Source organism: Marmota marmota, unplaced genomic scaffold, assembly GCF_001458135.2.
Source record: "Marmota marmota marmota unplaced genomic scaffold, marMar, whole genome shotgun sequence".
Taxonomy (NCBI): domain Eukaryota; kingdom Metazoa; phylum Chordata; class Mammalia; order Rodentia; family Sciuridae; genus Marmota; species Marmota marmota.
Window position 1 is genome coordinate 8184932 of NW_025999945.1, and position 26120 is coordinate 8211051.

Consider the following 26120-nt stretch of genomic DNA (forward strand, 5'->3'; position numbering starts at 1 on the left):
GGGGCGGGGGGGGGAGTGACGAACAACTTGTGTACGTTGATACAGCAGGAGAGGGAGCAGTTTATTAGTTTATTGCAGGGCAGGAGCAGTATTTACACATTCCACACAGCCTATCTAATTAACATAAACTAGATACAGCAGTCAACCAATCAGGAATCTCCACACTTAATGGCTCGCTTTTGTTACTTCTCAAACCACTCCCTCTGGCATTTTGCCAGGCGCCATCCAGACTTGTTTACAGACTAACATTTCTCTGGAAAAATGCCAGGAGCCATCCTGACTTGTTTACAGACTCTAACACACAAATAAAATTTTTTCTGATTATTTGAAGCTTTTAGTTAATTTTTTATTTTATTATTTATTATAAACTGAAGTACCATCTAGATGTATTTCATTTTAATTCTTATTTAAGAGGCTTGTAAATAAGATTTTTAAAAATTATTTCAACTACTAAATTATAAAGAAATGTTATACTTTTTACAATTATATTGTAAGAAATCAATAATTAAAAAATTAGCTTTCATTTTTAATTAAACATAATTTGGTTGCACTTAATGAATTTGTGAGTTTAACTATTAATTGTAACTAGTTAGGACTAAATATATTTGAAATATATACAATCATTTTAAATTGGCAGACTCACTACTGTTGGGCTTGTGTTCATGATTTTAAGGTTAAAAGTCAGGGAAAGTGAAATTTTTTTTCAGTGATGTAGAACAATATTTCTACATACATATTATTGATCATCAAAGGACCACCATATATATTTGTGCAGATTTACATTATACATCAAATGTATATACATTATACATCTCATTGTAATTTTATGTCATTGGTGCTCCCTAGAATTTTTACATGCAAAATGAGTCTACCTTTTCGTCCTTAGTCATCAATTCTGAATTTAGTTATTGCAACATATCTGTAAATAAAATTAACATATAAAAGTCACCTAAATAGCTATTACTAATTACTGTGCCTTATAATTTTCTTTTGCCTACAGCCTCAAGATATTCAGAAGACAGTATTAAAGGGAATCATTAACAGCCTATTACGAGAATGGAAAGGGTAATTATAACTAATATTTAATAAGAATAGATGATTAATTTACACATCTTATATATCTTTAGTTTATGTGAATGTATTTCACTCTCAGGAAATACTTTTGAGTTATAATTATAACATGGATGAGAAAGGAATTAAAAGCCATTTTCAACAAAACTGACATAAGATATATGAAGTCTCAGGAGGATCTGTACATAGACAGGAATGAAGAAAATCTGTGATTCTTTTAAAATTGCATATAAAAATTTTGTGTACAGATATATTTAGTTTGCAAACAATGGACGGGTACTACTCAGTAACCTAAGTGAAATAATATGCACATTATATTTAACCTTGGGCTTCCTGATAGCCAGAGAAAACTTGAGAAAATCAGTTGCTGGCCTCAGAAAGAAGAAATTTTTGTTGCTTCTCAGTTAACTATCTTAGGACTGAAAAGATAAGGCTAAACTGGGAGCCAGCTATTTTGAGTATTTTAATAAAAATATCAAAAACATTGTAAGGAATCAAACCTACTCATACTACTTGTTGTATGTGCCTGATAATTCGTGTGGGTATGAATGACATTGCCAGACATATAAAGTCCTAGGTAGACCAGGCAAGGACTTGGAATTAAAGGTGATAGATTAGAAATAGATTGAGTGGATGAGAAAGAAGCACTCATCAACCTTGAGAATAACAAATGCTTTAGTATCTGAGTTTTTTCATCCAGGATCCCATGAAGGATCTTGAATTGCATCTGGTTGTCATATAGGTTAAATATATTTAATTCAGAAAGTTACTTCTGGTTATCTGTGTGAGTATCAAATATGTCTTGAGCAATTGAGTAACACTAGCTTACGGAATAACAAAAGTTGTCAGTGAATTCTGATGCTGTGAAAATTCAGATTAACATGGAAAAACAATTTAAATTACTCTCTTTTCAGAGATATCCAAAATACGATTCTTTTGATTAAAATATTCTAGGTGCATTCAGAGTGTGATTTGATTTGCAGACATTTCTGTCACTTAAGGAATGAACCTATAAACACAGACATATATTCTTTAATGAATAACTATTAAATAAAGATTATCCCTTATTAAAACAAAAACACAAGAATGTAAAATTGAAGATTATTATTAGATACTTAACTATTTCCAGAGATAGTCATGATTTTTTATCTTACAAAATATTATTGCTGTCTTAGTTAACTCAGTCTTTAGATATCTTCAGAACCAGCCTAGGATAGACATAGAGTAATTTATATTCCAGCATATTAGAGATATGTTCCTGTCAGTAATAATAATGTTATGTTCACTTAAGGTTTTTGTTTTGTTTTGTTTTTTGGTTTTCTCAATTCTTACAGGAATATTTATTGGTCACTTTTAGTTAGATACCATGAGATTAAAACATTCATTATAATCAATTATGCTTGTTTCTGTTTCAGCCCACGAACAAAAGATGATCTTAGAGCATATTTCATCCTTTTACAGGTAAGAGAGAAGGAATTTAGTGAAAATTGTCTAATTCAGATCTCAATATGTACATATGAAAGTGAAATTATATCAAATGGTAAGTATCATTTTGGTCAATGTTGTTGATACTTTTTAGAGTTATAATGACTTGTAATCAATGCTGTAACAAACAAACATTCAGAAGCTAAATTATGGAGTATTAAAATTTTAATAAAGTTCTTGCCTTAGCTGCCATAGTATTCAGGCAGTACAATGGCAGTGCTTCTTCCTTCTCCTTTCAAATCATCTTTCTTCCAGTTAACTTTAATGAGCTCTAAGATGTTATCTTAGCAGCATACTACACTCATTTTATTCTTTACAGTTCATAAAAATTGTTCATGTATATTAATTTGTTTAAAGGTAAAAATACATTAAATAAGATATAGTGCTTATTTCAATAATGCAATGCTATAAAATCAATATTATGCCCAATAAAAGGCAAAAAAGAGAAAGGGAGACAGAACAAAAAAGAGAAAGTGGAAAGGGAGAAAAAATGGCTAAGAGGTAGTTAAGAAGAGAGCGCAATAAGCTCTGTTCATGATGTTCTTCTCTGGAGCCATCACTACATGAAGTTATCAAGTAGGGTCATTCCCTAATTTTGAATTGTCCTGCCAGTAAATCAGTTTTGAAAAACACATGATACTTTCTTGTTTTTCACAATTTCAGTTCATTTTTCCATTATGTTCACTTTTCACATGAAATGATGAAATGTGCATTGTGGTAAAGCTTTACATTTTGAAGACATAAGTGGAGGTTTTGCTTAGCACTCCTTCAGTCTCCCTTTCACATTTAAAAGTTGTTAGATGCAATTATGAGATTCTCCTCTTATTCTTTGTGAGATATGCAGCTGACTCTCACAGTGGCAAAAATTTCCCAACTACCTTTTCACTTTTTTTAGCATTTTTAAAATCAAAGAAAGGCTGAATATTTTGTTTAATTGGGTAATAGTGATTGCCAGCTTTTATGAAGGCATTGAGCTAGATGTTTTATATACACTTTCCTTTTTAAATACAACAACTCTTAAGATAGATTCAATTATTCCCATTTTACAGATGAGGAAATTGACAAAGTTTAAGGAATATGTCTAAAGGTAAACTGTTAGTAAGTAGTAGAATTGGCCTCAGACTTGGATCTGTCTTAACTCCACAGTTCATGCTGTTTTCACTGTATCACAGCCTAAATCAATCTCTATTTATAACTAAATAACAGATATATTATTGTTTTAAACTATTTTATAATCTCAAATTTAGTTTCCTGAATTTTTCACTTAACTCATTTAGTGTGTTTCCTTTGACTTATCTTTTTCAGAATCCTCAATTTAATAACACATCTACGTATGTCATCTATGCTCACTTGCTACGACAGACAGCTACCTTAGTGGAAGCTGACCATCATTTCCTAGTTCACTGGTTTAAAAAGTAAATCATTCTATAATATTAAGAACTTTTGTAATCTCACAGTTTTAAATTTGATAGTAATACTTTTGTAATAAAATATATTTGAATGGCTTTAGGTCTTTAGAAATTATGCTTTTATAATTAATAATGCTAAAAAGTCAATTATAAAAATATATATAGTACTACAAAAGTGATAAGCATAAGTGTTTTTAGTGTAACTAACTATTTTGCTTGTGTAAGCTGTTGAGAATTTCCAACCACTGTTTTCAATTTTTATATAGCACATTCATATCATTGGTTTTTCATGTATCTCAAAGATGGTGACTGGTTTTGCTCAGATCTTACATTTTAATGTATGTTCTTTTTATTTCCTATATGATTGATTTATAACAAATTTCATCATTATTTAAATGGTGCTTCCTCCTCAGCTAAAAACATCATTATTGATGTATAGGTTAGCCATCAATATCAAGTTGTAAAAGCACAATACTCTTTTTTCACAGATCTGTATCAATATTAACAAAGACTTTTCTCTATGGTAGGTCAAAGCTTAAAAGGCAAAATATTTCCAAACTGAACTTAAATTTAGTCAGTTATTATTCACAATATTCTACAAAGTCATCATAAACACTGAATTAAAAAATACTGACTGAGACAATGCTTCTTAGGAAAATACAGGGTTAGGTTCCTGGGACTTTCTAATTGTATTTTTGTCAATCAGTCAGTGCACAACTTTGCTTTATGAATGTTCTACTTTAAAGACACTTAAGTTGTTGATTCATTAACATTGAACTCATGGCCAGCAGTATGATTGTGCCAGTTTGAAACTTGTCTAATACATATTTTCTCCATAAGGCACATTACATCCTCCTTGTTCATAGGAACACTGGATAGCAATTCGTCATTATGCTTAAGGGCCATTTGAAATAGCATCCTCACCAAAAACACACAAAAATATGAAAAACATGTAGAGGACATTTGTTTACACTCTGAGAGCTAAAATAAGAAAGCAGAGCATAATTTTATATGACCTCAACTGGGAATGTGCATGTCAACTCAAAATTTTCACCATTTCTTGCATGTTCACAACGCACAAGTATTGATTTTGGGATTGCAATTAAATATTAGCAAGTAGGCAAATTTGCATGTATAAAATCTGTGAATAATGAAGATTGAGCAAATATTCAAAGTCTTAAAAATTTAATTATTAACCTTATAATAATTTTGGTATTTATTTCTTAATTAAGAAACAGTATTCAAGGTAAGATTTTATCTTTTCAAATATTTGGCAACTTAAGAGATAGAATTTGAGAGACTAGTCTAAAATTTTATGTGTGTAGGATATAGTTTGATATAAATATATTGCCAAAATTTAAAATGTGAATTTTGATTAGAATTATTTCAAAATCTTTACCAGATTATCCCAGAAGAGGTTCAAACAATTGGTAGAGAGATTGCTGCAATTTATTTCTTTACGCCTGTTTCCTGCAAAGCCTGAAGAATTTCCCCCTATAGCAAAATGTTCCTGGTGGATTCCATCAGCATCTAAAGTGTTGGCTTTACTTAGTACGTTTTTATTATTCTATCATTTTCTTTGCTTTTGTTAAATCTCAGGGACATTCTTAAGGATCTCAAAGTACTGTAGAATCAACATTAAATTTTAAACCATTCCTTTGAAGGAAAAAATATATTTTGTTTTGATAATGGATTTCACAACTAATTTACAAGCATGAAAAAAGCTTTATACCTTTTACTGAGCAATAGTCTATATTATGGTATTAAGTGTGTATAGTTAATTGCATATAAATGATCTGCTAAGTGTGATTCCCAAGAAAACATGAACTTTAGTTACTGAGGACCCTTAGGAAGAATTCACTAATACAGCAATATATGAATAAATGGCCATCTGCATGCTCTTCTTAGTACTTTTATGATCCACATAGCAAGTTTTTTTTAAAGTCAGAAATGGTTAGCTGTACTTTGACCACAATGTTAAAATTATCTTTTTCATTTGGAACTTTAGTTGTTTAAAACAGCAGCCTTTAGGTCAAGGAAAGCCACTGGACATTAAAATGGTGTTTTTATTATTAAAAGGAAATTATGTGCATGTTGGAAAAGATCATTATGTTAGAATTTATCTTTACAGATACTGCAAACAATTTGGTTGACCCTCCCCTTATTCCTTATATTGATTTCTATAATTCTACATTGGATCACATTGATCTCATGGAAGAATATCATACTTGGCAGAGCTTTGGAAACTCTCACAGGTACCATTTAATTATTCACCTAAATGAAATACTATTCAAAATAATGATTGGATTTTAGGTTTGTATAAATAAAATATCTATATCTATATATAGGTATATAGTTATAGATATATACACACCATACCTTAACCTCTATAATTTAGATACCCAGACTTGAAATATCATTGTATTTGTTAAAACATTTTCTTTTTCTGCTATATTTTGATTTTATATATATGTTGATTTGGTTTTAGTTTGGTTGATAGCATCTTTTCAAGAAGGGAAAGGTTCTGTCCTAGTAAAAAGTTTCTTATATCTTATTGTTCTATATGCTGTCAACTAGCAAAGAGATCAATAAATTTTTTTCTGTAAAGGACTAAATGGTAAATATCTTCAGTTCTGTGAGCTATACAGATTGTTTTGTTATTTTAGCACAAAAACATCCTTAGATGATTATATAAATGAATGAGTACATTTGTATTCCATATAGCTTTGTTTACAAAAACAGATGGTAGGCCATATTTGTCCTGGGGAACATGGTTTGCCAGTGCCTAATCTAATACATTGATCCCATAAAGATGTACACATAAACATACACATTCACTCCTTTTCTCCTTCGTTCTGTAGGAAAAGTGACTATCCACTAGAAACAGTACAAAATAAATAGATATTACAGAGAAAGGGCTTCACCACAAATTACTTACAGTAGTAGATTTTCGGAATACTTGACCAAATTTTTTAATATACTACACTTTCTCTTCATAGTTCTAGTTTGGATTAAACCAACAAGACTATTCTAAACATTCCCAAACCATGAGATATCCAGGAGGTTGTCATATTTTAAAGTTACTGAGTAAGAGATATGGTTTAGATATAAATAAACTCAAAACCCCATATTGGTTCACAAATTGGTTAAATTTTCCAGGGCCCTCCAAGCTATCAGAATTGACCTAAAACACAGAATGGCCTTCCAGAGATGCCTGAGTCCACATCTGAACACTCAAAGACTGAACAAAAATTGTTTAGAGAATTCTGATCAGTCTGATGGATGTTTTCTTGGCAAAGTTTATTTTGCAAAGACACTTTTCCCTCCCATTTTAATACAATCATAACCATAAAACAACTCCCACAGTTGTGCATGTTTCAGTGACATCTTTAATACAAAGCTTCCACAGCACAGTGTATTGAGAATGAATTATATAGGATCCATCAGCCCTTGGTGACACCCTGAACATGAGAAGAGGGACCTAGAATCTTAGGTAGGGCAAATTGCTTCTGACCATGAGCAGTCTCATCTGTTTCTCTGGGTGTTTCATACACATGGTATCTTTTTTCAAGGGAAAGGTTAAGAAGCAGTATTTTAAAGTACATAATAAAACCAACACGTATCCTGCTAAGTTCATTGCATTTTCTTTTGTTTCCAAATTTTTGGTTGGCATTAGTGATTCAAAATTACAATGCACTACCTCTGAACATTCCTCCTGTGTATTAACAGCTTTGTCCCAGAGTGAAAGCTATCTCATTTTCAGTTCACATGAGGCCTATCTCCTTTTTCTTCATAATGTCTTCATTACATCATGATGCTCTACCTGACTCTGCTCAGATGGTACCTGACTCTGCTCAGGTGGTTTCCAACTATAACTGATAGATTTATTGCAGTCACTTCTGATAGGAGTCTAAATCCTAAAGTATCATTGCTGCCATACCCATTTTTTTCTAAATGCATTTCTATCTGTGTAGTCTGTGGCTTTTGTACATAAGGACTCTGACCCAGGAGAGACATTATTTTCATAAATTTTGATGATAATGTTATGCCTTTACAATTAAGTACCACTTCATATCACTACACTATTAAATACAGTACCACTAGCAACATACTCCTTTTCCTAATTTTTATTTTGTCTTAAATTTATTACTTTGCTTTTGCATACTATGGTTATTGCTATATTTCTTATAATAATGGATTCTTATCTTAACTTGAACATATGAGTCTCTGTCCTAAGCCTTCTTTATTAACACTTCGGCCTCCTGGTTCTGGTGTTGGCTGTGTTTTTCAGATTATCATATATAGGTGACTATATAAACTGAAGTTATTTGTATAAACAATGTACATGATTAGCACACATTTCAGAAAATTAGATGTAGCTTCCTTTAGAGAATGAAGGCACTGTACATCTAGTAATGATACATTCTTCACAGGGCTGTGGGAATTAAAAGGTGCACATAAAATCATTTCGTAAATGGTAAAACACAATACAAAAGTAATGTTTTATATTGTTAGAAGGGGTACCTAGATTCCCTTAGTGTAATTTTGCTAAAAATACACCATTTTGCTTTTTCTGTTTTCACTTGTTGAGCAGGTTTTCCTTCTGTCAGTACCCATTCGTTATTTCTATAGCTGCAAAAAAAATCATTATTCAGAGAGACTCAGAACAACAGATGATAAGCATCGCAAGGGTAAGCCAGATATAAAAAAATATTTATGCTGACTATAATCAATACAGTAAATAATTTAATAAATAAGTCAAATGTTTTGTGAATTGTTCTAGTGTAATCAGGAAATGTTAAAAATAAAATTCATATCCTAGTCCCTCCAAAAGTGCTTAAACCTGTTCACATGGGAGACAAGACGCCCCTCATCAAATCAACTTCTCATTATATTTTAAATTTAACAGAAGATTAAATGTTCTCACAGATCCAAATTACAGGAAGTTTGTTGGACCTTGTAAAGCTCCTGCTCTAGGTAACCAGAAAAACATAAGTGAAAAATACAGAGAGGAAAGGAGCGTCCTTAAAAAAATTACTAAAAAAAAAAAAAAATTGCAACATTTTCAAGGTTTTATGAAAATCAGAAACCACCAAAAAATTAGTAAATATAACAAGAAGCATACATCTTGGAGAACTGAGAAATATTCTCAAAATAGGCGAAAAGGTTTTTTATTGGTTCTTAGGAAACCAGAATGCATGGATGCTTGTAGAAGCTAGGATTACAGTCAGGCTGACGTTAGGCAAATTGTAAAGCCGGATAAAGTTTATCTCTGGGCCTGTCCTTATCACTCTCTACTGCTTTGGTTAGCACAGCACAGTAAAGTTCTGTACTTTATCTAATAGAAACCAGATACAATGAATTTTTAATTAGAGTTCTAGACTATACATTTATATGCTTGTGTATTTCAAGCTTCTTACATAACATGATTGCTCATAACTTTAAAAATTAAAAGGAAGCTTGACTATAGTCTTCTTATAATAGGAAGAGTAGAAAGAAATGATTTTTTTGTCTTGTCCAAGAATATAAAAAAATCCTAAGGTATAAATTGTAATATTTCAAAGTACTATAAATAAACGAGTTGTTTATTCTTAAGTAATTCATTCCCAGAAGGTGAGTATTTTTTTTCTATCACAGAAGAGGACAAAAGGTTTCAGTGACTGGTAATATCCCAAAGTCATCTTATAACAAGTATGGGTCTATTAGAAAAAAGTTTATTGCCTGTGCCTTCCAAAGGAGTTCCAAAGTCACATTGCCCCCTTGAAGATTGAGTTTAAACAGGTATATTTAACACCAGAATTGTTACTTGATCTTGGGTAGATACTGGCTCAAAGATTAATCTGTATCACTCATTTTGCATTTGTACAATGTCATGGGCTTTTTAATGCTTTTTCAATTTGGGCTATTAATTTTTATATTTGTAAGAAAAATCTAAAGAACTACAAGTTTATCTAAATATCTAGCGTTTTTATGTCACTCACATTTAAGATCTTAAATATCATTTTGTGGATTTTTTATCTTCTTAAAAGGAGAGTGGCAGGTATAGTCACAGACTGTCTTTCACAGAGCATGAAAGCAAATGAGTAGAGACTGAAGAGTCTGATGGCATTATCTGTTACAGACATTTCCCAACATATTAACTTATAAACTGCCATACAACTTGGAATTGAATGACTGATAACTATTTTTGACACAAGGATAGCCTTACCAGGTAGTCAGTATGAGCAAGAGCCTATATGATACAGTCTACAGTTGCAAAGGGGCTCCCCTAAAAACAACTTTATCACTCAGATTATCTAGAATTCTACCATTGTTAGGTTTCTTTCATTTGGAGCACTTTCTAGGAAATATAAATTCCTAAGTAGTAGCCACTAGTGTTTTCTGCTATTACCATCCTAGAATACATTTATTTATTAGGTATTTTCATTGTGATAGCTTCCAAGTAGCTAGACTAGGAATAGAAGACAGTTTCCTGGAAAAAGGTCCACAGCACAGCTATCCCAGGAATGTAGATCTCTTTGGTAAGGGAGAAACCAGAGAAGCAAAAGGCTTTAGGATTGGATATTGGAGCAATGGAAAAGATTCTAAATTAGTTGGTCTTGTTATGGTAATCTACAAAACCATAAGTAACCTCAAATCATATAGAGTTAGGGTATTACAATTTTATTAAAGTAAATTACCATATGAACTTAAAGTATTTGAAATATTCATCTTTAATCTGCACAAAATTTGATTTTCATTGTTACCAAAGAATATGAAGTAGTCTGATAAAGATTATTTAGGTAGATAAATATATATGCATGTAGATTTTATATGATAAGTAACATTTATATAGCTTTCTGTACATTTTTAATATGTTGGTTTTTATATACTCAGTGCTTATATTTTGAAAACTCCTAAAAATGGATTTTTAAAATCACCCATATCTCTATAACCCAAGCATAGTATTATTAACATTTTAATAAATTATATTTTGATATTTTCCCCTATATTATCTTTAAAAATCAACAAGGTTGAAATAGTATTATACACATAGTTTTATTTACTACTTTATTCAGATATGCCTTCCTTGTACTGTTTATATAGTTATGACCATTATTTTTTAGTACCTGCATTATTATAGTCTATCAAGTAGATATATACTTAGGATATTTCTAAAGTTTTACTCTTAAGGATAATACTGTGTTGAACATCTAATGATATAAAATATTTTCTAGGGGCTGGGGTTGTGGCTCAGTGGTAGAGCACTTGCATAGCACATGTGAGGCAATGGGTTCGATTCTCAGCACCACATATAAAACAAATAAATAAAGTTCCATCAATAACTAATAAAAATATTTTTCAAAAAATTAAATATTTTTATCTTTAGAATTCTCAGAAGTAGAATTATTAGAACAAGGTTATAAACATTGTTAAGGTCTTAATAATGTTGACCACTTACTTTTTAAAAGTAGACTAATTGTGCTTTTAGAGTAAATTTAATGTCTGAAAAAGTTTAAGAAATCCAGGTGTATAGTCAGAAGTGCATATATTGTTTCAAATGTTCCCATTTTATGTTTATATTTATTAAACAAAACTTTGGTATTTAAGAAATGAGACACATGGAAACTATATAATGTAACATTCTTTACTATAGGAGGTAAATTGTTTTTCGTCCTCTATTTTGGGGCTGCTTTAATTATCACTGTTTCAACATAAAGTAATAATAAGGCATTTTCACAAATCAAAATATGTATAACTGGTTTCATGAATTGTTTGAGAGGTGGAATAGATAAGAATTAAGTGATTTTGACTAATGTGTTTAAATGTTTTAAATGAAATTATAGTTTTAAGTAAAAGTGAAAATGTTTGCTTTCCTATTTAATTAGCAAAGTCTGGTGGATAAAGTATCTCGAAGACAGAGACCTGATATGAATATGTTATTTCTAAATATGAAAGTAAGGCGGACACATCTGGTTAGCGATTCGCTTGATGAGGTATAATTTATTACAAAATGGTATTAATTGATTAAATCTTTAAGTAAATTTTACAGTATTATTTATTACTAAAATCTTGGTAAACTTTTTTATTTCTACTGATGGTGCTTCCTTAAATTTTGATACTATACCTAAAATCAGTTCTCTATAAACCTTATGTTGATTTTTTTTATATACTTATTTTAATATTTCCCTGTTACTTCTCTAGAAAAATGTTCAATGTGGAACACTTAAATTAGTAATTCATGTTTCTTAGTATGTGATCTGAATTCTAGACCCACCCATCTTTGCTGCTGATTCAGTATTAGCAAGTCATTTTAACTTTTCCGGGCCTCAGATTACTCATCTATGAAATTACAGGTCTGACCTTTCAAGGAATATTGGGCCTATTTAGATTCAAACAAACATTGATTGCCTGTGTGTACATTATAAAAGTTTCCTGCATGCATATTTCAGCCAGACCTTCATATAGCTATTAGAAGATAATGACTGATTTAGCTACATGACTTTTAAAGGTTTAATGTTAAAGGAATGTTAAAACACAATGAGTTATTGTATATTGTAGCCTGCCATCTTAAAATTTTGGAGACATATTATGATACTTGGAAGCAGTAACCTTGGGCAAAACACCTGACCTCTTAACTCATTTTTCTGTTCTGCAAAAAAAAGAACAACACCTAGCTTACACAGGGTTGAGCAGATTTGTTGGATGAATGGGTGGGGTTTTGTGATGAAGACTGCCTAACATGATTCCCAGAATTTAAAAAGTTAATTCCCTTTTCACTGACCTTTGTTTTCCTTTACTATATAATTTATTCAAATAGTTAACCCGGAAAAGAGCGGACTTGAAAAAGAAATTGAAAGTTACATTTGTAGGGGAAGCTGGTTTGGATATGGGTGGCTTGACTAAAGAGTGGTTCCTTCTTCTAATTCGGCAGATTTTTCATCCAGATTATGGTAAGGATTTAATTTTTGTAAATAGTGTTTCTTCATCATTGTAAAGCATCAAGTAGTAACCCTTATTTTTAATCAATATTTTATAAACTTGTCAGTCATAAATTTTGAATAATTATTTAAGAACTTTAATTTACATTTAAAAAATTAACTAACTTGGTGATTGAAACGTTAGTTATGTTACTGGGTATCCTACACAAATGTGTCAAGACTAAGAGTATGCATTTGTGAGGAAATATCCATACCATTCCTGAATAAGCCAGATGCATGAAAATTTAATTTTTTATTGAAATAAAAAACATTCAAAATTAAAAAACAAAGCTGTAGTTTCTGCTATACTAGTATTTGAAGTCCCAATCATTAAATAATGAGTCATTTTAAGAAATAGGAATTCATGAATTAATTTTTTAGGAAAAATGAGCATGTGAAATTTAAATTTTATTTAGAGAAACCACCTATAATCCTTTTTTAATTGATTTTATTTTTTAAATATGTAATAGTAGAATGCATTACAATTCTTATTACACATATAGAGCACAGTTTTTCATATCTCTGTACATAACGTATGTTCACACCAATTCATGTCTTCATACATATATTTTGAATAATGATGTCCATCACATTCCACCATCATTGCTAACCCCCTGCCCCTCCCTTCCCCTCACACCCTCTGCCCTATCTAGAGTTCTTCTATTCCTCCCATGCTCCCCATCCCTACCCGACTAGGAATCAGACTGCTTATAGCAGAGAAAACATTTGGCATTTGTTTTGGGGGGATTGGCTAACTTCACTTAGCATTATCTTCTCCAACTCCATTCATTTACCTGCAATGTCATGATTTTATTCTCTTTTATTGCTGAGTAAAATTCCATTGTGTATATATGCCACATTTTTTTTATCCATTCATCCACTGAAGGGCATCTAGGTTGGCTCCACAGTCTAGCTATTGTGAATTGTGCTGCTAAAAACATTGATGTGGCTATGTCCCTGTAATATGTTGTTTTTAAGTCTTTTGGGTGTAGACCGAAGAAAGGGATAGCTGGGCCAAATGGTGGTTCCATTTCCAGTTTTCCAAGGAATCTCCATACTGCTTTCCATATTGGCTGCACCAGTTTGCTGTTCCACCAGCAATGTATGAGTGTACCTTTTTCCCCACATCCTCGCCAAAACTTATTATTGTTTGTCTTCATAATAGCTGCCATTCTGACTGAAGTGAGATGATATCTTAGAGTAGTTTTGATTTGCATTTTTCTAATTGCTAGAGATGATGAACATTTTTTCATATATTTGTTGATTGATTGTATATCCTCTTTGGAGAAGTATCTCTTCAGGTCCTTCGCCCATTTATTGACTGAGTTATTTGGTTTTTTTGGTGCTTAGCTTTTTGAGTTCTTTATATACTCTAGAGATTAGTGCTCTATCTGATGTGTGAGGGGTAAAAATTTGCTCCCAGGATGTAGGCTCTCTATTCACCTCACAGATTGTTTCTTTTGCTGAGAAGAAACTTTTTAGTTTGAATCCATCCCATTTATTGATTCTTGGTTTTAATTCTTACGCTATAAGAGTCTTATTAAGGAAGTTGGGGCCTAATCCCACATGATGAAGATTAGGGCCTACTTTTTCTTCTATTAGATACAGAGTCTCTGGTTTAATTCCTAGGTCCTTGATCCACTTTGAGTTGAGTTTTGTGCATGGTGAGAGATAGGGGTTTAATTTCATTTTGTTGCATATAGATTGCCAGTTTTCCCAGCACCATTTGTTTAAGAGGCTAGGAAGGATCTTGGGACCCTACAAGAGCACTACAAACCTATAGGGTAAAATAATAACACCCCAGACCCACAGAGCTGGAAAGGAAAACACATGAGCAACATGGGAAGACAAGGGAAGAAAGTACCACAAACAAATCAAGACACCACATCTTTAGAATCATTGGCAGCCATAGCAGAAAAAATTACAGAGAAGGAGTTCAGGCTATACATGGTTAAAATATTCTTTGAACTCAAGGAAGATATAAGAGAGCAAATATAAGCAGTGAAAGATCACTTTGACAAGGAACTACATAAACAAATCCAAGAAGCTAAAGATCACCTCAGAAGGGAGGTAGAGGTTCTAAAAACACCCAAACAGAAATCCTTGAAATGAAAGAAACAATAAACCAAATTAAAAGCTCAAATGAAAGCATCACCAACAGAGTAGACCACATGGAAGATAGGATATTGGACAATGAAGATAAAATATATAGTCTTGAAAAGAACAAATATTTGTTGATTGATTGTATATCCTCTTCAGAGAAGTGCCTGTTCAGGCCCTTGGGCCATTTATTGATTGGGTTTTTGTGTTTTTGTTGCTTAGCTTTTTGAGTTCTTTATATACCTTAGAGATTAGTGCTCTATCTGATGTGTGAGGGGTAAAAATTTGCTCCCAGGATGTAGGCTCTCTATTCACCTCATATATTGTTTCTTTTGCTGAGAAGAAACTTTTTCTCACCTATAATCCTTAATGTCTGTCAAGTATTTTTTTTCAAAGGAGAGTTTTTAGTGGTTTTCTTATTCTTTATTTCTATATTTTCTGTATTATGTATATATTGTTTTCTGTATTTTCTATATAATACAGGTATATATAAATAAGATATTTCTGGTAGTGGGGAAATAGGTATGACAGATAAATTGAAATCTCTGAATAATCCTCATTTTACTTTGATCATACTTTATAATTAAAATTCTGAAACTATAGTTTTTATGAATTTATCTGTTTAATTTAGTGTTTATCTTTTTATCCCATTTCTATTCTAAATTCAAGATATCAATGAACAGTAAAATGCCCTCTCCATATATTGTTATTTACACACACACACACACACACACACACACACCAAGATTTGCAAATATATAGTCTGTTAAATAATCTATAGAGTTTTTAGATGAAAGATGGTATGTAAAAGAAAATTGCTAAAATGATTTGCTTCTAATCAGTAATATGTACATTTTAACCACTTCGATTGTTTTAAGGAATCATGTGAACAGAACTGTGTTTTCTTTTTTCAGGCATGTTTACATATCACAAGGACTCACACTGCCATTGGTTTAGCAGCTTTAAATGTGATAACTATTCTGAATTCCGATTGGTTGGAATTGTATCCTTTAAACTTTCCACTAGGAGGTGCTAATTGATAAGAGATTTTGAAAGATTTTATTTATTTTGGAAAAGTGTTCTTTTAGTAAATTAAGCATTCTTGTCAGATATATAAATAGATTTTTCTGTCATCTTTACTACATGTAATATCACAGCTATATAGCATCAGACTTAGTTAATTGAAAAGAACGGCTAACTATTGATTTTTTTCTAAAACTCTTACTCAAAATAAAAATGGGCTATTTATATTTTATATATAATCTAAATTATCAGAAATTTAAAACATTTTTAAAAATTAAAGTATTTTCCATTTATAATACTTTTGTGTTCTTTCATTTTGTGCTTATATCACTCAGTTTAATAAATTGAAATTGTGGTAATTAAATCTAGTTCTATAAAACCCCAAATCTTGAGACATAAGGGAGAAATCCTTAAAAAGTGAATATAATAGGAATGTATAAAGCATATGGTAGTATTTGGTAGTGTTTTTAAAATTTTATAAATCCATATCTCATTCTCTGGTCTCTAGCAGTTATATTGTGGAGGACATTCCTACAGGGTGGGAGACTAAGTAAGATGCCTTCTACATTAACTTTTTAAATTCTAAGGAATACAATTATGAAAGAAAGGAGGGAAGAGTAAATAAATGAGCAAGCACTAGAGACTTATAGGGTAAAAAGGAGAGATTCTTTACCTTAGAAGATTACCATCTAAATGAACAGATGACCTCCAATGCAAGGTAGACTGTCCTCAGAGTCAAATGGCCATGTACATTAAGTGCTAAGGAGTTCTGAGAAGGAAGAAATGAGTATATTCCTCCCGGATAAGGTAGAGATTTTAAAAGGAGCAATCACGTTTGGTTTACAAAAGACTGGGGAGAGTATGACATTATAATAAGCTGAGAAGATGGCAAGAAAAAAAGGTTGAATTTTGTTGGGCTTATTACAGAACAGTGAGTACAATGGGAATTACTAAAGATACTACAAGGAAAAAGAATTAAGAGCCATCTTATTGAGAACTTTGAGTGTCTGTCTTTTTTGCATGCATTGGGATAAATCCTGGGGAATGAATATAGAAATTTAAAGGTCAAATGAAAGAAAAGGTAGCAGGAAAAAAAAAAAAAACCTCACATTGAGATAGTAAGCTTAATTAAAAATTTTGTATATATTATCATGTCTAAACATCCAGAGTGTTAAGCTTCACGATATAGAAGAAAGCTTAACAATTCTTAGACTGCTTTATTCTGTTACCTACAGTACTTATTTGGTGAATGTGTTTCAATTTCATTGGAGGCCCCAATCATTGGTACTTCTCACTACACTAAGACCAATTTAAATTTCCTGATACATGTGATTGTCACACTTTATATTCTTATACTACAACTTAATTTAGGTGATATTTTGGCTTTCTAATACTTGTAATAAAGTACTTAGTTATTACATTTTTAAAATAGTGCTTTATAGATACAATCATGAATTTGCTAATCTTCTTTTGCATTAGATTAGTTTTTATTTAGTTATTACCCAAAAGAGCATATTAAATGTGTTTACATGTCATATATTCCAACTTACACAATTAAACCTAAAATTATATTCTTACTATGTGTTTTATCACACATATACAGAAACATATAGAAAGCAAGACTGATGCCCCCAAAAGTGTGATACTATAGGAAAAATAAGAAAAATGTTAGATGATAGTGAGTTAGGGTCCTGTCAGTGATTAGGAGATCTATCATCTATCAAAGGTGAGAAGACCTGAAAATTCAGATGTAATGGGCATGACCATTCGAAAAAAAAAATACTTGGTTCTATTATATCTCTAGTTTTTTAAATTTTAGAACCAAAGATTTTGTGTTCTGTTGGTATTGTGTTTCTTTTACAAAATTATTTTTAAATATGGTAAGACCTTGGAATTTACAATTAATATTGTAATAAAACCTACAATAATAATTGTAAAATGCTTTGAAGATTACATGGAAAGTTATAATATATCATTATTTTAAAACTAGAATTGTCTATTATCAAAAAGGACATTGGAATCAAGAGAGGAGGCAATACAGTATAGTATAGCATTTCCAGACCCTGCTATTTGTATAACATCTCAGAGGTTCCAGCAAAAAAATTACCCCATCTCCTTCCCTGCTTCAACCAGAGCAGGTTGATTGAGTGTGAAATGAAATGCTATGCTGTGTCTGCATGTGAGAGTGCCCTGTAGTAAATGCTATAATCCCACTTCCTCACCTGCCTCATCCTACCACTCAGGATTATAATATTTAAATTTTTAAAATATTTTTTTTAGTTTGTAGATGGACATTATTTTATTTATTTATTTTTATTTGGTGTTGAGGATCTCATCCAGTGCCACACATGTGCTAGGCAAGTATCCTACCACTGAGGCTACAACCCCAGCCCTAATATTTAAATTTTAAATGAAAATATGCTTAGAACTCATCACCATAATAGATTATAATAACTATTACAATCAATAATTGTAATATTAAGTTAATAATAACTATAGTATTGTGGCAGTCATTGTTGCTATTATTATAATTGTAGAAATGTATTAGAATACATTTTCAATATCTGTTTCCTTCAACACCCTAATCAGTCTATATTTATATGGTTACTTATGAAATGGAATAGCTATTTCTTATGTTATTATGAGCCTTCATTCTGTCGTAACACATTAAAATATTATCAGTCTTTCAGTATTTAAGTTGTTTTCAATAATTTACTCAGCCTTATGTTTAAATTTCCTTTTGAGTCTATCAAATGAATTACTTCTAAAATAACTTTATGTAATGATTGGCAGTTGAAATATTATGAAATTTGACCCTTCTTTCAGCAAATGGGTAAGTTATTTTGTCACATAATTAATAGCTAAAATACAAATAGGCAAAGTTTATAACATCTGAGTTTTTTTAATTTTGACACTGATAAATTCAAGTAACAAATTCTTCTTACATTTTACTGTAGAAGACTACTTGCCCTATTAACTTATCAATAGTGTGTATATATCCATATGCTTATTCTTTCCTTCGCATGTTTTGTATTTAATTTTAAAATAGCCTAAATAACCATTTCTAAAATCAGTAGTACATTCTGCAGTGAGTCTTGAATAAACTCTTGCTGCTACTTATAAAACCACCAACATCTTTATTTAAATTTAGAAAATCTTTAATGTTAAATAATTTAAAGAAATGTCTGAAGTTGCTGTCTATCATAATCTTAAATAAGCTTTTCCAGGGAAATCACTACATTCTATCAATTGAATACCTCCTTTATACATGACTTTTGATAATCAAGGAGTTATATTACATAAAATAAAGGGAAAATAAGTGAAAGAGAGGAAAGGAACTATGTGGGACTAATTGTAACATCAGTGTTGAATCTGAAAGAAGTATGTAAAAAGTAGACTGTTGCATAATTCAAAACTCATTTGTTGTCATGGATTTTATGTTAATGCTTAACATTTAGTATGCATAGCTTATGGGACTAGCTGTTTATAACAGCATCACCTTGGATATTCGTTTCCCTCCTTGCTGTTACAAGAAATTATTGAGCCCTCCCATCGTTCCTAGTGATCAAAATATACCAGTAGGCATCTGCAGTGTTGCCATTGACGACTTATGTCAAATCATGCCTGTAAGTATAGATTACTGACATCTAGTCCCTTAATGCTAAATAATGTCTCTTCTACCTAAACAGTCTTTCTCCTTCTAGTGCTATTTTATTCTTGAATATTGTTTCCCTCTACTTTTGGAAACTCATCTTTTTTTTTTTTCATATAGCTTCCCCCTTCTTTACAGAGACATATCATTACTTTGCAGCGTGCCTAAGCTCTTACAGAATAGAACAGACTTTGAAATCACAGAAGTAGTGATTTGAATCCAGTCTCTCCACTTTTTAGCTTTATGAATTTGCATTTAATTTAACCTTTCTGTGCTCCAGTTTTCTATGTAAACAGTGGGATAGTCTTTTTTAATAATTAAGACAAATGATGACAGTTATGCCAAATCTATATCACCTTAGATTTGTATGGTCAATGTATTGTGTAAAGTATATAAAATAATTCCAACCATTCTGTTATTTATCTTTTTAATAATTTAAAAAATAAAACTCATTTTTTCATGAAACTTAAAAAAGTTTCAGGAATATTAGGTCAGTCATTGTATTTTTTAAAATATTTTTTAATCGTTGATGGACCTTTATTTTATTTATTTGTATGTGGTGCTGAGAATCAAACCCAGTGCCTCACACATGCTAGGCAAGCGAACTACCACTGAGCCACAACCCCAGCCCCTCACTCTATTTTTAAGTCCTTATTCATGGATAACTTGAGTTATAACAAAATATAAGAAAATATTTCTTCCAATTTTCTGAACTTTTCCTTGGGAGAGAAGGGCATAGTAACTAAAATGTATGAACTACTTAACATGTGAACTGAATATTTTATGTTTAGTAGGTGAACATAAGACATTAGCAGATTTTAATAAGGATATAAATTGAAGCCAGGTGTGATAGCAAACACCTGTAATCTTAGCGACTCGGGAGGCTGAGGCAGGAAGATTACAAGTTCAAGGCCAATTTTGGCAATTTAGTGAGACTCACAGCAATTTAGTGAGAAACTGTCTCAAATTAAAAAAAAAAAAAAGTTCTGGGGATGTAGTTTAGTGCCCCTGAGTTCAATCTTCAAGATGAAAAGAAAAAAGATATTGAAAGAAGCAGCAGTGCAGAATATAGCATTGAGTTATGCTGGAAACCACAGTAGAGGTATGCTTCGCTTGCTGCTTAGGAATAGATCCTGCAGTTACACTTCTATGGTTTCTTTGGATAGCTTCTTCTTACATGGCCTATAATGAGTTTTCCTAAGCCTTTGGATGGTAAAAATCATTAACAAGCATTTTGTATCCTGGAAAATACATCTCAAATACTTATTTTGAAATCTGAAATAGTTTACTCTTTTATCTCATATGTAAGTGAACTATGATAGATCTATTTAACTATTTAAGGCAATACTAGTTGATCTGAAAAGATAGATAATAGATTTCTTTTTATAGGAATTGGCCCACGGATTAACTGAACTCTTATCATATGAAGGCAATGTTGAAGAAGATTTTTATTCAACATTCCAGGTACTAATAGGCATATAGCTATTTGTTAGCCATTAACTCATATATGAAAAATGCTATTTGTTACTAAACACTTGCTGTTAGAAAAGATGAACAAGGATTAGTCATCACAATCCCCTTCTGAAAGGATCTTAACCTGGTAGAGACAGTGAAGCAGACACATGTGGTAAAGCAGTTAGTGAAAGTCCTTAAAGAAAATTCACCAAGAATGAGGTACTCAGCTAGGCAGTTTTACATGTTCCCTTTACTCAGTTACTTTCTCCAGGTTTTTTAGTTTTCAAAACTAAGCCTCTCCTGTAACATCAACACAAGAAATTAAGAGTTGAATCTGATGGGTCAGACCAAAACACTCTCATTTTCACTGTTCTTACAATAGTTAGGAGATGGAAATTACAGTGATCCGCATAGTTGCTGAGTGTATCCGGCTGATGACCACACAGCTAGTTGTATGTTATGTGTTCAAAAGGGAAGGGACAATATCTATTCTTTTTAAAATTTACAATCCTGTTCATCTAAGCCTGTTGTTATGTCAGTGATACCAATAAACATGCTGTTATGGTATCTCCCATCAGGTTTTTCAAGAAGAATTTGGAATAATTAAATCCTATAATTTAAAGCCAGGAGGTGATAAAATTCCAGTTACCAATCAAAATAGGAAAGGTAAGATATTTTAAAAATAAAATGAACTAGTATTTACCATTTACTTTTACTGCATAACAAATGTAAAATTGCTTTTCAGAATATGTACAGCTTTATACTGACTTCCTTATCAACAAATCCATCTATAAGCAGTTTGCTGCATTTTATTATGGATTTCATAGTGTGTGTGCTTCAAATGCCCTAATGGTGAGTTCAAAACTTTAAGCTTTCAATTGGGTTTTCTAATACTATGACATTGACAAATAATTCCTTAAGTATGCTTTTAAAATTAGGAAATTTTTCTACTTAATAATTCTCCCATTCTCTAGAGGTAAAAACAAACAAAAACCCCAGTCACTTCATTTTTTTCCTCTCCTCTTTTGCTGTCTTATACTGCGTGTTTTAAGACTTGTAAAACTCTCCCAAAGAAAGTAGAAGAGACTTATGAATTTAAGGCTTACAACTGAGGGACCCAAGCACAGAAGCAGAGTTAACATTTAGTTCCAGGGCAAAAGCCAGAACTTCTCTCTGATTATCATGTGTGTGTTTTCTGCTTCCTCAAGGGTCATTTAGCAACTCTGAGTTGCCTCTTACCCACAAGAAATAGTTTATCGCCAGAGTCATGGTAGACTCAGGTTGGTTTGGCTTGTCTTAATTGTGTGAATATGGGTTAGAATGTCAAGTTGGAAATATCAGATGATACCCTTCACCCCAGTACCCAGGGCAAATTCAACTGTACCACTTGTATCTCCCTTCAATTTTATGAATGATTGAAATAAGATCTTTCATTTGAATTATTTTTCTTAGCACTGAGAAACGGACTGTAGAAGTTACTTTGGAGCAGGAGCAGGGATCTTTAATCCTGATTGATTTTGAGCAATATTTATAGCATGTTTGTTGTTGAAAGTACCTTTGAAAAAAATATTTTATCAAGTCTAAGTTTTAATTATGATACAGTGATGGTTGTGGGGATGGAAAGAGTTAAAATAAGAATTAAATGGCACATCATGATCTCTATTTTAGATATTTAATCTCTTAGGTGAGAGACTAACCACCTAAAGGGTGAAACAAGTGAGCACCAAAACAGATTGTAAATACCCAAGCTCTTCAGTGCACTAAGATGGTTTTGTGGGATATTGGTAGAAGGCAGGCAAATCAGTAGATATAAGAGCTTCATGATGCTTTGGGAGAAGAGTAATTTGGATTCATGCTAAGTCATTTGCTTGTTTTTCTGACAAACTACTAATTACTATTTTATAAGGTATAATAAACCTTAATGCAAAAATATCTTACTTTAGTAGGAAAAATGGAAGTGGAAACAATTTTTCTTTAACAAAAATTATTTGATTTTAAGTCATGATTTTTGTGATTTGAGTCAGTGAAAATAGTTCCTTTTTCATTTAAAACCATCACTTTAAAAAAAATCACTTTAATTATGATTTTTGATAATTATTGACAGCTGCTTCGTCCAGAAGAAGTCGAAATTCTGGTCTGTGGAAGTCCTGAACTGGACATGCATGCTCTACAGAGAAGTACTCAGTATGATGGGTATGCGAAAACAGACTTAACTATAAGGTGAGCTCCTTATACTTCTGGTAGGGGGTTGTAGAAAAGAGAACAAATAGAATATAGTTTGCTTATTTGTGTAACTTATAATATGAATCAGTTAAGTTAACTGAATCCTTTACTATCTTATTTCATCTGTAGAAAGTAATAAGAATACTAAATATGAAATCTCTTCGAAATCCCCTTGGGAAAAAGTTATGCAAATGACTTTTTCAAATATTTATTTTTTAGTTGTTGTTGGACACAATACCTTTATTCTATTTATTTTTATGTGGTGCTGAGGATCAAACCCAGGGCCTCGCACACACTAGGCAAGCACTGTACCACTGAGCCACAACCCAGCCCTGCAAATGACTTTCTATAAAAGTATATTTTCCACTTATTTTAAAAAGTGACTTTGGTCTATATTTACAAATAGCATTTTAATAGCACTTGTTGGGCTGGGGAGGTGCTCCTAGGTATAGTGCTTGCCTAGCATGAACAAAGCCCTGGATTTAATCCCCAGTACTGGGTGAAAAAATAGCATTGTGTTAATAAGACTTGTAAGTTATGTATGGAACAAAAATGAGTTTTGTACTATCTATTATTGGACTATTTATGTAATTTTATAAAATTGTTATTTATAATGATATTCAAAAATCTAATTCATATATAGAAACTCATTCTTTAATTTTACATTAGGGATATTATATATTGTAAGGAAAGTTTTTTTCTCATAGCTTACTTCATATTTCTTTATTATGATCTACATGAATTTTTGTCAGGCTATTTCATGTAAATTTCCTTTGGTGTTTTATAGATACTTTTGGGATGTTGTACTTGGATTTCCTCTTGATCTTCAAAAGAAATTGCTACATTTTACTACAGGAAGTGACAGAGTTCCTGTAGGAGGGATGGCTGATTTGAACTTTAAAATCTCAAAGAATGAAACTTCTACTAACTGGTAAATTTCCAGATTATAATTTTATTTTAATTTATAGGTTATTACTAATAAGAGTATTATATTTGGAATTAGAAGATTCTCTTAATCTGAAATCATTTTCATAGAAGAATCTTCAGAGTAAACATGGCCTTGAAATGAGAAAGACTTTAGCTGAAAGTTCTCTATTAGCTTTTGACACATACCAATACTAACTGATTGTAATTAATTTCCATCAACTTTTTACTTTGCTAGGTTAAATAATTGCTTTGTAGTCTCTTTTAGAACCTAGCTTACTTGGTAGTAGTATATTGTCTAACCTTCCTTTGTATTTAAATATAGTTTTTATTTTTAGGGAAAATATTAAGTTGGAGTTTCTTATTTATTTATAGAGGTTTGGTCCTATTATACTTAGCACTATAGGCACCTCTAAAACAAGTCTTTTTTTAATGTCATGCTCTTTACATAATGAAGTGGTACTAAGAATGGCTTTGAATTATTTGCTAGTACTGTTTATTGGTTAATGCTTATCTACTTATACTTTTCCCAAATACTTTTTAATTACTAAAGCCAATTTGAGTAGATACAAACTCTGAGTATAATCATTTTTCCCCTCCTGTTCTATGCATTGAATATTCCTCAAGTCCTGTCAGTTTTTTCTTTCATTTTAGAGCTGTCCTTTGCTTTCCCCGTTGCTACCACCCTGATTAGTTAACTTTTCACCTCAGTCCTAACTTATTTAAATAGTCTTATTCCTAATTTACCTGCTCAAGTTCTTTCTTGTCTAATTAAATTGTCCTATTAAGCTCATTTTCCTTAACACTGTTTTGATCATGATGTTTTCCAGGGCAGTAATACTTCATTGCTCCCCAAAAGTTTAAGTTCTAGAATCTAGAACCTATCAAACAAAGCTCTATATCCTTCCATATTGTGTATCATTTTCATTTTTTTAATGCTCTGATCAACAGGCTGTTTTGCTAGTTTCTTAAACACATTCCATGCCTTCCTTCCTCCATGACTTTAAGTTTTTCTCTTCACATTTAATATTTTCTTGCTATCTCTTTGGAAGACCCAGTTCAATGTCTACTTCCTCTGTAAGCCAAAAGTCATCATTCATTCAGTGAGTGCCTCAAACACTGAAGGGATAATTCTATGTACTGTATTATATTTTATATCTTAAGTCATTTAGCTCTTCAAGGCAGAGGCCAAGCCTTATATGCCTTTGTATTCTCCCTATAGCCCATACATTGAACAAATATTTAAGCAAACATCAGAATTATATTTCAAAACTTAAAACAAATGTTTATACACAGATGTGTATATAATTACTATTTCTGAACTAGATTTATAATTAAAGACCTAAAATGAGAAAACTACAATAGAAGCCTTCCAAGCTTTCAGATTTATTTGCTCAACAGAAATTAATTTTTCAGAATATTTTATATTAACAAAAATACTATCAATTTAATTTGTTTGTGCTTGATGCTAGGAATCAAACCGAGGGCCTTGTACATGATAGGCAAATGCTTTACTACTGAGCTACATCCCCAGCCAAATAACCATTTAAAAAGGTAATCTGAGGAGTGTATTTTAATACAAATAATAGTAAAACAATAATTACTAATAAAACAATAGATGTCTGAATAAATAATATAACAAATAATGTCAATTACATATAAACTTTTTAAATCATTATTATTATTATTATTTCAGTGATTATTTTATGTGCTAATATAGCTTAGTCATGAATATACCACAATGCTAGGACTCCCAGTGGGAACTTCACATAGCTCTATAGCTTTGAATAGTATATTTAACCTGTGTACTTCCACATA

General features: G+C 31.4%; 1 protein-coding gene across 1 annotated transcript in view; it reads left to right on the forward strand.

The window, feature by feature from the left end:
- Positions 1 to 26120, forward strand: part of Hectd2 (HECT domain E3 ubiquitin protein ligase 2) — a 105521-nt gene that overhangs the window by 76072 nt on the left and 3329 nt on the right. Inside the window, exons 7-21 of the mRNA XM_015500026.2 lie at positions 1001 to 1065; positions 2487 to 2532; positions 3862 to 3971; positions 5368 to 5516; positions 6097 to 6220; positions 8560 to 8656; positions 11834 to 11941; positions 12766 to 12898; positions 15940 to 16028; positions 19516 to 19674; positions 21090 to 21164; positions 21734 to 21821; positions 21901 to 22007; positions 23260 to 23375; positions 24166 to 24309. Of these exons, the coding sequence (XP_015355512.1) occupies positions 1001 to 1065; positions 2487 to 2532; positions 3862 to 3971; positions 5368 to 5516; positions 6097 to 6220; positions 8560 to 8656; positions 11834 to 11941; positions 12766 to 12898; positions 15940 to 16028; positions 19516 to 19674; positions 21090 to 21164; positions 21734 to 21821; positions 21901 to 22007; positions 23260 to 23375; positions 24166 to 24309 (1610 nt within the window). The remainder of the gene's footprint in view (positions 1 to 1000; positions 1066 to 2486; positions 2533 to 3861; positions 3972 to 5367; positions 5517 to 6096; positions 6221 to 8559; positions 8657 to 11833; positions 11942 to 12765; positions 12899 to 15939; positions 16029 to 19515; positions 19675 to 21089; positions 21165 to 21733; positions 21822 to 21900; positions 22008 to 23259; positions 23376 to 24165; positions 24310 to 26120) is intronic.